This window comes from Zingiber officinale, chromosome 2B, assembly GCF_018446385.1.
Source record: "Zingiber officinale cultivar Zhangliang chromosome 2B, Zo_v1.1, whole genome shotgun sequence".
Classification (NCBI taxonomy): Eukaryota; Viridiplantae; Streptophyta; class Magnoliopsida; order Zingiberales; family Zingiberaceae; genus Zingiber; species Zingiber officinale.
Genome location: NC_055989.1, coordinates 144,597,316 through 144,611,353, shown reverse-complemented (window position 1 = coordinate 144,611,353; position 14,038 = coordinate 144,597,316). Strand labels below are relative to the sequence as shown.

Sequence of the window (14,038 nt, the reverse complement as noted above, 5' to 3'; positions counted from 1 at the left end):
ATTTTAAATTAAAAGAAATAAAGTACTTATAGCAGAAAATTAGACACAAAAAATAAAAATAAATAAAAAGATACTTTCAGTTTTACTTGGTTTGGAACTTTCGGTGACTCCTATTTCAAAATCCAGGTCCCGTGGATCTATTGATGAGTAATTTACTAATAATTTTTTTCGGAACCGTCAGAAGAGGGGATTGAGTACAAAAATGAATAATAGGAACAATGTAACAAACTACATTTTCCTTTTGCAATAATTAAGTACATAATTTAAACTTCGTTACCCAACACTCTTTGTAGACAGTCGGCTCGAGTTCGATGTTGGACGACTCCTTAGTAGAGTGTAGCAAAGTCGTAGCAAGGCAACGGTAGGAAGTTAGAGTAGTCGAAACTCCAATCGGATGCATAGAAGTTTGTAGAATTAATGATCTTGAAGCCTTGGTCGAATACCTCTTTTATAAGAGGTGGAAGGCACCTTTCATAGCATTGAAGGAACCTTTAATGCCTAACTGTATCCCTTAAAAAGTGGCTCCTTATTGTAGATGATGTCTTTCCCTTATCCTACCGAAGACGCCTTCTAAGGACTCGAAAGCGCCTTCCATGAACAGTACTCAAGGCACCTTCGAAGCTCCCGAAGGCGTCTCTGGTACTGTTCACCCAATTTCTTTTGTACTTTCTTTACCTTGCAAAATGTGTTTGTCCAATATAAAAATATTTACCCTACAAAATAAGGCTAGCACAGTAATAATATGATTAATTTATGATTTAAACCCTGTCTTCCAGACCAAGATCTAGTCAGGGTCTTAATTTAGATTTCTGAAATGAACCTAAATTGGATCGATGTCTACTATCTCCTCAACGGGGACGCATCCTCACAGAGTCACTCTCCTCCAGTGATTTACCTTCGCTTACGAAGTGTCAAGTTACCTCCTTGACGTTAATCTGACCCACCAAGTTTTCCTGCTGGAATTGCACATCCGGACTTCGCCAACCGAGAATCAAACATCTCGATCTCCTACAGGAATTGTACATCCAGACTTTCTCCAGTTGGGAATCGAACATGCAAACCTCCTACCAGAATTCCACATCTGGACTTGCTGCATGGTGTTAGGTCCTCTTGACCTGTCAAGTTAGTAAACCCTATACACTCGACAACAAGGTTAGATCAACAACACATCTAACTTTAATTCACTTGTCATTTATCAAAACTCGGGTTTGATCATTGGTGTCAAATGCACCAACACTTCTTTTTTGCTTCTTCTTCCTCTTCTTGATCCTTTTCCTTCACTCGTGGCTAGTACCTTCTGAAGGCGAAGTTTGTTCTCTTGGAGTTGTCTTGAAGAGCTCGGCGTGGATACGAATAGAGGTAAGGTTCGATAACATAGCAAAAGGTTGATGTCCTTCTCGTTATAGGTCATCCGTAAGATATATCTAAAATAATTGTTATGCGATTTCATTTTATTTTATGATCTTGTCTGTACAATTATATCTTGCATACGTGTGGTGTATATGATGTAATAAATTAGTTTATTTATCGTTAAGTCTTCCACTGTGTATGTTTACGAAACATGTTTTTAGCACATACTGCATCGGGCATAACCCAACATTTCTAGCATTCTTGTCACTAGAAAAGACATTTTTCATATTTCTTTCTTTTATTAAATCTATTCTCCTCAACCAAATTCACTCTAGGATCACTTTCTTATTCTTTCTTATGCAATATCCTAACACCTTCTTCAATTCGAAGATATTTCAATACACTTGATATGGTCAAAATTTCAGAAGTTTGAAATAATTTCTTTTGATAATCATTCCATGAAGATGATAACTTAGCAATTATAGTATCTACTTGCATAGATTCTGAAATTTCCACCATATAATCTTTAAGTTTTGAAACTTTCACATGTAGATTATGAATTTGATCAATCAGAGGAGAATTATCATCTAACTTAAATTCAAATTATTTTTTAACAACAAACTTATCTGATCCTCATTTTTGGGTGGCATATTCATGCTCCAAAGTTGTCCAAATCTCTCTTAGATTTTTTACCGTCGTGAATAGATCATAGAGCATGTCCGAAAGTGTGTTGAGGATGTGCCCCCTACACAACACTTCAACCTCCTCCCGCTTGATATATTGCTTCCTTAATTCTTTCGAATCATCATCAGTGGGCGGTGAGATCGTAGGAAGATTAAGGTTGAGCACATAAGCAACTCTCAATGTGGTGAGAAAGAACATCAACTTATCTTTCCACTAGTTGAAGTTTGTTCCCATCCCATCAAGCCTATATTTAGTTTGATAGTCTTGATTTATAACCTTGATGGCAAATTCTTGAGTGGAGACCACGGTTATGAATGATTTAACTCTTTAAGATTGTTTGAACAGAGTTAATTTAGAGAGAAAATGATACAAAGTTTGAATAAGAATTGAATCTAGGATGTGTAAACACTTTCCTTAAAGAGTTAATTGTCCCACTATCTTGCTACACTGAATTATAATGGACAATCTCTTCTAGGATATAATAGATTCACAAATAACAAAGTAGCAAATTCTTTGATTATTTGTATAAGAACGTAGAACGATTACAATGCCTTTAATCTGCCCAGAACACTTATTTATAGGGTTTTTAGGACATCAAACAATCATATTAGTTCACAAAGAGACACAAACAGTTGTTCAAAAATAGACTTAACAACCGTTGGCTCACAAAGAAACACAACTGTTACACTGTAATTTTCAAATATGTTTTGATATCTTTTTAACTGTTGCAATGTAAACTAACCTTTAATACATGGGTTGTTGCGCTTCTTGATTTATTTGGTGGATCAATCCGAGAAAGACTGAAATCAAAGGCATGAATGCCTGGATTTATATATATATATAAAGTTTAGGGTTTAGGGTTTAGATAATTGCTAATGTGAAATCATTGCTAGGAGACTACAAAATTTCATGGCTAGGTGGCTACGATTTCGCAGCTAGCTTGACCACAATTCTTATAGCATGACACAGTGAATTTGCGACCTCTTTGATCGCCTGGTCGTGATTTTTGTGATTTTTTTAATGTGATTTCTCGACCTCTTAGTTGCAATTTCATGGTTTCTTGGCATGATTTTCATTAGCGTGCCCGTTGTTTCGCGGCTTTTTGCCTACGATTTTCATTGTCTTCTTAGTCACAATTTCAAAGCCAAATCTGCTGCAATTTTGTAGCTATGTGGCTGACCATCATTTTCACAATTATCTAGTTGAGTTGCCGATTAGACTGTAAAACTTTCATGACCAATTCGACTGTTTGGCTGCGAATTCAAATATAATTCTCACTCTTCTTCTTCTTAACGCCTATCAATGTTGATACCACGAAGGCCTTAGCCTCCATCTCCTTCATTGACATCGGTTCGATTGAGTAGTCAGCTCCTTCATGACCGCTGCCACGTAATGATGGCTGAGTGATGTCCGCCGGCAACGGAGGAATTAATCAGGATGCAAGAGCAGAGCATCAACTAGAAAGCTGAGCAAACGAGCTGTCGAGATACACAACAGAGGAGGCAGACAGGAAGACATGAACCAAAGTCGTCGGGACCATCGAGAGCGCAAAGCCAAGTGTTTGCCTACTTGCTAGTTACATATTTAATGAGATGACGGGCACTTTAATTACCGATTAGTAATGCTTAATATTAATTAGGCTTCAAATCACTTTCTCAATGCTTCTCCGCCCTTTTTAATAAATAAATTTAAATAAGTTCGTAAAAATCATGAATAAATACCCTTATTGCTTGGCCACTATATAGTAAAGGAAAATATATATACTTTAGGGTCCTTTCTGCAATGCCCGGACTTGAAACTCTTCGATAAGCCGGTAAGCACAATTCAAGTGGTTTTATAATTTGTCAAAGAGTGGTTTTGAGCATGCCTTGCAGCGCGATTCATAAATTTACATCACAAGGAGAGGAGTCTTTTAGAAAGTATGGGCAACTTTTACTAAATTTGAAATTTTTTGTAGTGTTTTGAAAAATCAGAAATTCAGGTGTGTTTTTTGGAAATTGTAAAATAGACCGATATTAAAGTTTATTATCCTCGCCAAGTCAGCAAATGGCGGGCCTTGTTCATTCACACGTGTCCACCTAAAGGACCTCTCCGTCACGTGTTTTCACGTGGCTAGATCAGAGCTGACCTGGCAGTCACGAGTCGCATAAAAACCTGATGCGGATAACCGCTTTTGGACCACCGCCGACTCAATTCTCAGCGTGGGCGTCGAAATGGAGTTTTGTCAGATCCAAAAAATTGAAAAAAAAAATATCTAGAAAAAGAAGAGAAATATCTATCCTCCGGAAGAAATCCAGATCCTGCGACCTCATTGGCGAATCGACGGTGACGTTGGATCTCGTCGGCCCCCGCCTCCTTATCATGTCGCTCGCGCTTTCCAGCCGCGAAGGCGCTTGTATAAATGCCCCACCGAGTTCATACTCGATCTCCAAGAACAGGAAGAAGAAGCATCTTGTTCCGGCGGAAATATGGCTCTGCAGGCTTCGATTCTTCCGTCTGCTCTCTCCCATCGCAAAGAGGTTGAATTTTTAATCGATTTGTCGATGATTTTAGGGTTCTGATGGAAATGTGACTTAAAGTTGTGTTTTTGATGCAGGGGAAGGGGAGCAATGGAGTGCTGAAGGAATCGGCATTCCTCGGGGGCTCTGTTCTTGGGCATCACATGGCTGGAATTCAACTCCCTGTTCTTCGATGTCAAGTAATTGTTGTTTTTTAGATCGAGATTCCGAAAGATTGGCCGGAAAAAAGTGATTTTGTTTTGATTTTGACGAGCAGAGGCAGTCGAAATTGTCGGTGAAGGCGCAGTCGACGGCGGAGGCGGTGGTGACTGCGGAGGGGGTGGCGGCGCCGGGGCTCAACCAGGCGTCGTTGCAGGGGAAGAAGGTGCTCCGACAGGGCGTGGTGGTGATCACCGGGGCCTCGTCGGGGCTGGGCCTGGCGACGGCCAAGTCCCTGGCGGAGTCCGGGAAGTGGCACGTCGTGATGGCGTGCCGCGACTTCCTCAAGGCGGAGAAGGCGGCGAAGGCGGCCGGCATGGCGAAGGGCAGCTACACCATCGCGCACCTCGACCTCGCCTCCCTCGACAGCGTGCGCCAGTTCGTGGACGCCTTCCGGCGCAGCGGCCGCCCGCTCGACGTGCTCGTCTGCAACGCCGCCATCTACCGCCCGACCGCCCGCAAGCCGACGTACACCGCCGACGGGTACGAGATGAGCGTCGGCGTCAACCACCTCGGCCACTTCCTCCTCGCCAACCTCCTCCTCGACGACATGAAGCAGTCCGACTACCCTTCCCGCCGCCTCATCATCGTCGGCTCCATCACCGGTACCATCGACCTCTCCTCTCCGACGAGCTTCTTTCCTTCTTCAAACCACACAAATTCACAGACAACGCCGCTCTTCTGCAGGGAATACGAACACGTTGGCCGGAAACGTGCCGCCGAAGGCGGGGTTGGGTGATCTCCGGGGGCTCGCCGGCGGGTTGGACGGCAGGAGCAGCTCCGCCATGATCGACGGCGGCGAGTTCGACGGCGCGAAGGCCTACAAGGACAGCAAGATATGCAACATGCTGACGATGCAGGAGTTCCACCGGAGGTTCCACGAAGAGACGGGGATCGCGTTCGCGTCGCTCTACCCGGGCTGCATCGCCACCACCGGCCTCTTCCGCGAGCACGTTCCCCTCTTCCGCCTCCTCTTCCCGCCCTTCCAGAAGTTCATCACCAAGGGCTTCGTCTCCGAGGAGGAATCCGGCAAGCGGCTGGCTCAGGTCGTGAGCGACCCGAGCCTGACCAAATCGGGCGTCTACTGGAGCTGGAACAAGGACTCCGCCAGCTTCGAGAACCAGCTGTCGGAGGAAGCCAGCGACGCCGCAAAGGCCAAGAAGGTTTGGGAGATCAGCGAGAAGTTGGTCGGCTTGACCGATTGATTTGCTGCAGTCGATTGACCTTCCGCCATTGTTAGCAGAGAGCACTTCGTCTTCGGTTTTACTTTCCTTTCCGATAAATAAAACAACAAGCACGTCGTCTGCTTTCTTTTGAGTGCCAAAATTAGCATTGTGGCCCATCACTAAAAATAAACCTATATTATTATTTTTTCTAGTAAAAATAATAAAAAAATATTTATTTTACTTAATCATCAAATATCTAAAATACTCAATTTTATCTCTCTTTTATATTCATGGAGCTAATATCAAGAGCATCCACAGTGGTTAAACCTCACTGTGAGCTCCTTCGTTGCCATATCTACGCCACATCAAAAATTAAAAATCTCATACCTCTTTCCACTATCAAAAAACCTCTCAACAACTTTTTCATGGTCCTACACTTTTCATTATATATATTTCATTATCTCTTTTTCATATTTACATTTTATATAATTAAATTTTAATAAAATTTAAATTCATAAATTACTAACATAAAATAACTTTCATAATTAAAAAAATTACATAAATATCACAATACATATATCGCAATTAATAAATTATTTTTTCACTGATTACAATTATAGCGTGCCCAGATATACTCAACTAAGTCGGCTCGAAGTTGATGATGTAACTGATTATCACGTAGCTCGTAATTTCTACGGATATATGCTTGGAATTCTTGAGTGGAGCCTTGAAATATTTGTGATTGAGAATCTCCTTCATCGTCCGACCAATTGACTACTGCATCTCCCTTATTCTCAATAATCATGTTGTGCAAAATAATACAGGTATACATGATGTCCTTCAAATTATCCTTGTACCAAAATCGTCCTGGACCTTTTATCATTGCCCATCGTGATTGGAGCACCCCAAATGCCCTCTCGACATCTTTTCTCGCAGCCTCCTGTCGTTCCTTAAATATTTTTCTTTTAGGATCCTGGGGACATGGAAAGCTCTTGACGAAAGTAGCCCATTCTGGATAGATCCCATCGGTCAGATAGTATCCTTTTGTATATTGTGTATTATTAATCGTGAAATTAACCTCTGGTGCATTCCCTTGTAAGACGTCGTTGAATAATGGTGATTCATTAAGCACATTGATATCATTGCGTGACCCTGCAATCCCAAAAAATGCATGCCATATCCACAAGTCCGAAGATGCAACGGCTTCGAGCACAATTGTTGGGACGCCATGATCTCCTCGAGTAAACTGACCTTTCCAAGCGACGGGGCAATTTTTCCATTGCCAATGCATACAATCAAGACTGCCCAACATGCCAGGGAAACCATGTCTCTGCTCATGCATTTCAAGCAAGTGTTGGATATCAGCAGCATTAGGTCTTCTTAAATATTGGGCACCAAACACTTCAATTACACATCGGCAAAAGTTGAATAAACATTGGATGGCAGTTGTTTCAGCAATCCGTAGATACTCATCATAATGATCAGCAGGGGCTCCATACGCCAATTGGCAAATAGCCGCTGTGCATTTCTGAAGTGGTGAGTGGTGACAAACCTTTTTTCCCTGCTGCATCGACCTTCCATTGAAAATATTCGGAATGATTTTTCACGGCATCAACTATACGAAGGAATAACTCTTTTTTCATTCGAAATCGACGTCGAAATATGTCATCAGGATATACCGGATCATCAGAAAAGTAATCATTGAAAAGACGAGCATGCCCAACTTCACGATCCCGATTCAAATACCTTCTCCTCTGTGTTCTACTGGAAGAACTTTAAGCTCTTTGATGTACCATTTGTCGCTGCTCATATAGTTGGAGCATTCTTCGTTCATCTATATCCTCCGTATCTTCCGCCAATTCATTTCTCCAGAATTCCTGAAGCATAGATCGATCTGGATTGTGAGTCATTGGAAATAAATCAAGATATTTTTGTGGTTGAAAAATATAGAGAATTGAGGAAAGAAATCGAAAGCAAAGATAACAAGGAGATGAATGAAAAATATAAAATCGATCATGTATTTATAAAAAAAATAAATTAAAAAAATAATAATTATGACCGTTGAACAACGGCTAAAAATTAGCCGTTGCCCAACGACTGTTCTCACTGAAATGAGAAGCAGATTTAATTATCAAGTTTTTTGTTTTTTTTTTTTAATTATTAAATAAAAAAATGAAAAAGATGAAGAAGCGGCTCCACAGCGGCGGAGCCGCTTCTTCATTTTAATAAAAAAACCTCCCTCCACTATGGGAGGGAGGTTTTTCATCCCATCCACGTCACAGTGGGAGCTCGGATGCTCTAAGGAGTAAAGTTTTATAGGTGGGGGCTGTTACTCCCGTCAATATATACAAATGATCCTCTTTTAATTTATAAAAAATGAATCGAGTATCTATACTGATATTAGGAGGTTGTTAATATAGCATATTTATAATTTTAAAAAAAAATATTCAATTTTAGTGTTATTTTAGCTATATAATAATATTTGTCATAAATAATTTAGGATAAAAATCTATTTTTAATCACGATAATTTTTTATTTTTAGTTAGAAGATGTCTCCTCCTACTAATCCCTTTAAAATAATAAAATTATCCTCAAAATACCGTGCTCGTATTGTTATCTATTATCATATGTATTAAATATAATATAACATATCCAGGTTTTACAAATTAATTGATGAATTTAATTTTAAGACACATTTGACCTAAAAATATTTGATTGATAGTGATTCTATCGAGAAGTTGAGAAGAGGGAACGACTAGAATGACGTGATTGAAATGTTGACTAAGTTGTCATGTCTCGGAGGGGGAAGATATGATGAGATGTTTTCTATGTTGACTAAGTCGTCAGAAGGTCTCTAGTCAACGTTACGTGTAGACAGCAACTGAGTTTCTTCGATTCCTAGTATCCTGATACTCGAGGCAGATCCCACGAATATATAAGAAGCAAACTAAATAGACAATAAAATGAATAAAAAGTGAGTACGATGACGTACCCTGGCCGAGGGGCGGCCTCTAGTGGATTGGTGAGCTGGTCATGACATTAATTGAGTTGTCGTGGCCCCGAAAGGTGGATGAATGTGAGTCGTCCAAGGAGTTGGATATGGAGGTAGCAACTCATAGTCGAACGTGCATGGATCCGACAGCCAACACGTAGATTGGGATCTGATAGCGGCACGTAGGGCGAGATATGACTCTGGCACATAAGCTATGATATAGGCTAGGATATGATAGCGACCCATAGGCCGGAATATAATAACGACACGAAGGCCAAAACACCATATCGGCTCTAAGGTCGGAGACAGGTCAGATCGGAGCATAACCGGAGATGGTCGGTGATGAGACAATCGAAGAGGCAGTGGGTTGTAGCGTCCTGGAGGGTTATGCAGGCTGACTGTAGAGCAAGGCAGTGAACCCAGAGCGTAAAGGATGTGTAGGACCGTTGGGCCGGCTAGAAGGGGGGTTGAATAGCCCTGCAAAAATCAAAACGCAAACACCCTTCTCGAACTCTTAAACTAACACTTGTAAAATAAGAGAAATAAATAAAAGCAGAAAAGTAAAAGGCAAACCGAGATTTACTTGGTTACAACCGGGAAGGTTGTTAATCCAAGAAAGCGTAGCACTAGTATCTCCTTCAGGCGGAGAAGCCTTTTACAACAATGAAGCACACAATAGAAGCTTAAAACAGAAAAGCATACAAGTGTAGAAAGAATGCTTGAATTCTCAGTTGAATGAAAAGCTTCTGGACCAAGGCTATATTTATAGCCTTGGTCGGGGCGCCTGGAAGGGTTCCGGGCGCCCTGGGGGGGATAAATTTTATCCCCCAACGTTCAGATAGAGTTTTGACTCGATCTGGTGAAAATACTGGGTCCGGGCGCCCCGGACTGTTCCGGGCGCCTCAGAGCCCAAAGTCAACAGCCGTTGACTTTTTCGTCCGGGACCTCTTCTCTGGTTCAGTCCCGCCTCGGTCCGGTTCTTCTCCTCCGGATCCGCTCACTTGGGTGATCTCTGCTATCCGGAAAAGGGCTCACCCGAACCCAACTTCCGGTCTTCTCGAGCGGGCTTCCCTCCGGCTTCTCGTCCCTCGGAATTGCCGCGTGTTTCCTTCTCGTCCGCCAGCGTACTCATCCGCAGTCTTCGTTCCTCGGTCGTCGACCTTCTCGCTAGCTGCGTCTCTTGTTCTCCGAGCAATCTTCCGCTCCGCCTTTCGTCCCTCGGAACCACCGCGCGCTTCCTTCTCGTCCGCCGGTGTACTCTTCCGCAGCACCTCGTCCCTCGGACTGCCGTCCTTCTCGCTAGCTGCGTCTTCCGCTCGACACCTATGTTCCTAAGCTCCTGCACACTTAGACACAAGGTTAGAAACACACAGGACCTAACTTAACATGTTGATCACACCAAAACAACCTTGGGGTTCCAACAATCTCCCCCTTTTTGGTGTGATCAACCTAAGTTAAGCTAGGGTAACAATAGACATAGAATAAAATTAAGTAAGTTAACTTAATTTGCAATTTAAGTACAAAAGATAGAAAAATTAAATTTATCTACCTACCTCCCCCTAGACTTATACTTTTCCTTCTCCCCCTTTGATCACAAAAAATGGGGTTCCAAGAAAAATAATCTAAGGGTTAAAGACTTAGAAAAAATTATTTTCTAAGTAATTTAAGCTGCGATTTCTTGATTAAAAAGAATCTAAAAAAAAAATGATTTTTGAGAATTTTTTTTTTTAAAAAAAAATTTAGGTAAAAATATTTTTGAAATAAATTTTTCAAACTTTGAGAATTTTTCTTAAGTAAGAATTTGACTTAGGCAAAAAGTATTTTTCTAAGTATAAAAGTATTTTGAACAAAATTTTTAAAGGAAAACTTTGAACGCATTATTTAATTCTAATTTTAATGCTTAGAAAGTTAATTAAACATTTATTTCAATATTTTAGCTTCCAGGTCGTGGCGAGGCACTGGACCTTCTTGGTTATTGGAGCAACAACCACTTCCTTAGACAAAGCCTTATAGAGAAACTTATTGTTTAATTGTCTCACTGAAAAGCGCTAATTTTAATTATAAAATTTAGATTAAGCAAGATTTAGGAACCCAATAAAGGTTCCAGCCTACTGGATTAATTAAAAATTTCTTAGGGACATATTTTCTAGAGATATTCTTAATTTATCCCGGGTGATATCTATAATACCAATTTAAATTTTTTATTTTTCTAGAATTAGATGAACAAGCATAATTTTTCAAGTTATCTACTTGAATTTTCAAATCATTATTTTCAAGTTTCAATTTTTCATTTTCCAAATTTGATTTATCTAATTCTTCTAGAGGGCAGGATTTAGCTAAAATTATTTTTAAATTTTTTATTTCTCTTTCTAATTTACAGCAGTCTTTAGTTAATAACTTAACAAATTTATAAAGTTTATCCGAAGGAAGAGAACGTACCTGACTTACCTTGTCGAGTTCATTGTCCGTATCTCCCCCTGAACTGCTGCTTTCTTCTGACGAAGCTCCCCCTTCATCGATGCTCTCGATGCTCATTTCGGAAGAGGTCGACTCGCAGTCTTCGTCTTGATGACTTGCCATTAGAGCAAGTCCAGAGAATGCCTCAACTTCCGACTCCGACGACGTATCGTCCCACGTCGCCTTTAGGGCTTTTCGCTTTTGGATAGGCTTCTTACCCTTTTCCTTGTTCTTGTTTTTCAGTTTGGGGCAATTGTCCTTGACGTGCCCTTCTTCGTCGCAGTGGTAGCAGCGGATCGTTCTTTTCTTCTTTTCCTGTGGATGGTTAGTAGATCTGGATTTACAAAGTTTCTTGAATCTTCTTACCATCATTACCATTTCCTCGTCGTCGAGAGAAGATTCCGACTCGGGTTCGTCTCTTGAAGCTTTGAGGGCGACGTTGTTCTTGGGCTCCCTCATTTCTGCACATCTTGACTCATGCACTTCAAAAGTTGAAAAGAATTCTTCTAATGAAGTCTTTTCTAAATCTTTAGAAATGTAAAATGCATCTACTAGTGATGCCCATTTTGAATTTCTAGGGAAGGAATTTAAAGCGTACCTGAGCGAATCTCGGTTACTTACCTCTTCTCCGAGATTCGTGAGTCCGGTGATGATTTCTTTTATTCTGGAGTGCAGATGTACGACTGTCTCGTCTTCCCCAAGTCGCAGGCTGGTGAGCTGATTGCAAAGCAGATCTCGTCTAGCGAGCTTGGCTTCGGACGTACCTTCATGCAGCTCGAGGAACTTCTCCCAAAGTTCCTTTGCGGAGTTATATTTACCGATCCTGTTGACTTCTTGAGGCGGAAGGACACTTAGCAGATGGTACTCTGCTTTGCCGTTCGCCACGAAGTCGGCCTGCTCCTTTTTTGTCCATTTATCTATTTTCTTGTCCTCTGGAGCTTCAAAGCCAAATTTTATTGTTAAAAATAATTCAATATCTGTAGTAAGAAATACCTGCATTAGTTTTTTTCATGTGGTGAAATCCCCTTCGAATTTCGGCGGGTGGATGCTTGGTCCGGCCATTTCGTTGCTTCGTTCGGCGGTTAGTCCTCCTGAAGCGCCTTGACTCTGATACCACTTGTAGGACCGTTGGGCCGGCTAGAAGGGGGTTGAATAGCCCTGCAAAAATCAAAACGCAAACATCCTTCTCGAACTTTTAAACTAACACTTGTAAACTAAGAGAAATAAATAAAAGCAGAAAAGTAAAAGGCAAACCGAGATTTACTTGGTTACAACCGGGAAGGTTGTTAATCCAAGAAAGCGTAGCACTAGTATCTCCTTCAGGCGGAGAAGCCTTTTACAACAATGAAGCGCACAATAAAGCTTAAAACAGAAAAGCGTACAAGTGTAGAAAGAATGCTTGAATTTTCAGTTGAATGAAAAGCTTCTGGACCAAGGCTATATTTATAGCCTTGGTCGGGGCGCCTGGAAGGATTTCGGGCGCCCTGGGGGGGATAAATTTTATCCCCCAACGTTCAGATAGAGTTTTGACTCGATCTGGTGAAAATACTGGGTCCGGGCGCCCGGAAGGGTTCCGGGCGCCCCGGACTGTTCCGGGCGCCCCGGAGCCCAAAGTCAACAGGCGTTGACTTTTTCGTCCGGGACCTCTTCTCTGGTTCAGTCCCGCCTCGGTCCGGTTCTTCTCCTCCGGATCCGCTCACTTGGGTGATCTCTGCCATCCGGAAAAGGGCTCACCCGAACCCAACTTTCGGTCTTCTCGAGCGGGCTTCCCTCCGGCTTCTCGTCCCTCGGAATTGCCGCGTGTTTCCTTCTCGTCCGCCAGCGTACTCATCCGCAGTCTTCGTTCCTCGGTCGTCGACCTTCTCGCTAGCTGCGTCTCTTGCTCTCCGAGCAATCTTCCGCTCCGCCTTTCGTCCCTCGGAACCACCGCGCGCTTCCTTCTCGTCCGCCGGTGTACTCTTCCGCAGCACCTCGTCCCTCGGACTGTCGTCCTTCTCGCTAGCTGCGTCTTCCGCTCGACTACCTGTGTTCCTAAGCTCCTGCACACTTAGACACAAGGTTAGAAACACACAGGACCTAACTTAACATGTTAATCACACCAAAACAACCTTGGGGTTCCAACAGGATGGGCCCTCGGTGTCGGCGGCGTGCATGAGAGGCAACGAGCGTGGCGATTGTGAGAAGTTGTCAGTGTTCTTGTGAGAACGCGGCTGTTGTGCTGGGGCCATATGGAGGCTGTGACGAGTCATCGGCGAGGAGTCGCAAGACAAAGGGGTGTAGGCAAGTCAAATTTAACGCCGAGAGTGTCGGCAATGGTGGTGGCGTTGTGAGGTTGGCAGAAGCCGTGGGTCGGCCGGTGGAGGGGGCAGACAAAAGGGGGATAAGCTAGCACGTGGGCTATGGCGCTAGAGGCTACCAACGCTAGGGAGGCGGCGGTAGCTACCTCAGCGCTAGAAATGGCGTTGGGGCTAACTGTCGACGAGAGTAGAGGGAGAGGGAGATCCGGCGGAAGCGGCGTCGGCGACATACGTGAGGCGTAGAATAAAAGGGAGCGACAACTGATGTCAGAGGCTAGCGGCGTCGAAGGCGGCCGGTAGCTAACCAGGGTGGCACACTGTACTTGGTAGCGGCGTAACCTTCTCCAAAAGAAAATAAATGCCCTCCTAAAAACC

General features: G+C 42.6%; 1 protein-coding gene and 1 pseudogene across 1 annotated transcript; one reads left to right on the top strand and one right to left on the bottom strand.

Moving 5' to 3' along the window:
- The first annotated feature begins 4,400 nt into the window (after window positions 1-4,400).
- Window positions 4,401-6,068, top strand: LOC122047607 (protochlorophyllide reductase-like). The gene is made up of 4 exons (XM_042608993.1): window positions 4,401-4,553; window positions 4,631-4,732; window positions 4,810-5,356; window positions 5,439-6,068. The coding sequence occupies exons 1-4, from the start codon at window positions 4,503-4,505 to the stop codon at window positions 5,954-5,956; spliced, it is 1,218 nt and encodes a 405-aa protein (XP_042464927.1). The 5' UTR covers window positions 4,401-4,502; the 3' UTR covers window positions 5,957-6,068.
- Window positions 6,069-6,489: 421 nt separating this feature from the next.
- Window positions 6,490-13,615, bottom strand: LOC122048812 (annotated as a pseudogene).
- Window positions 13,616-14,038: the final 423 nt, after the last annotated feature.

Excerpts from the sequence above, each read along its gene's own strand:
- LOC122047607 (XM_042608993.1), top strand. The coding sequence starts at position 4,503 with ATGGCTCTGCAGGCTTCGATTCTTCCGTCTGCTCTCTCCCATCGCAAA. Across the intron at positions 4,733-4,809 it reads TCCCTGTTCTTCGATGTCAA|AGGCAGTCGAAATTGTCGGT; the intron begins GTAATTGTTGTT and ends TTTGACGAGCAG. Across the intron at positions 5,357-5,438 it reads CATCGTCGGCTCCATCACCG|GGAATACGAACACGTTGGCC; the intron begins GTACCATCGACC and ends GCTCTTCTGCAG.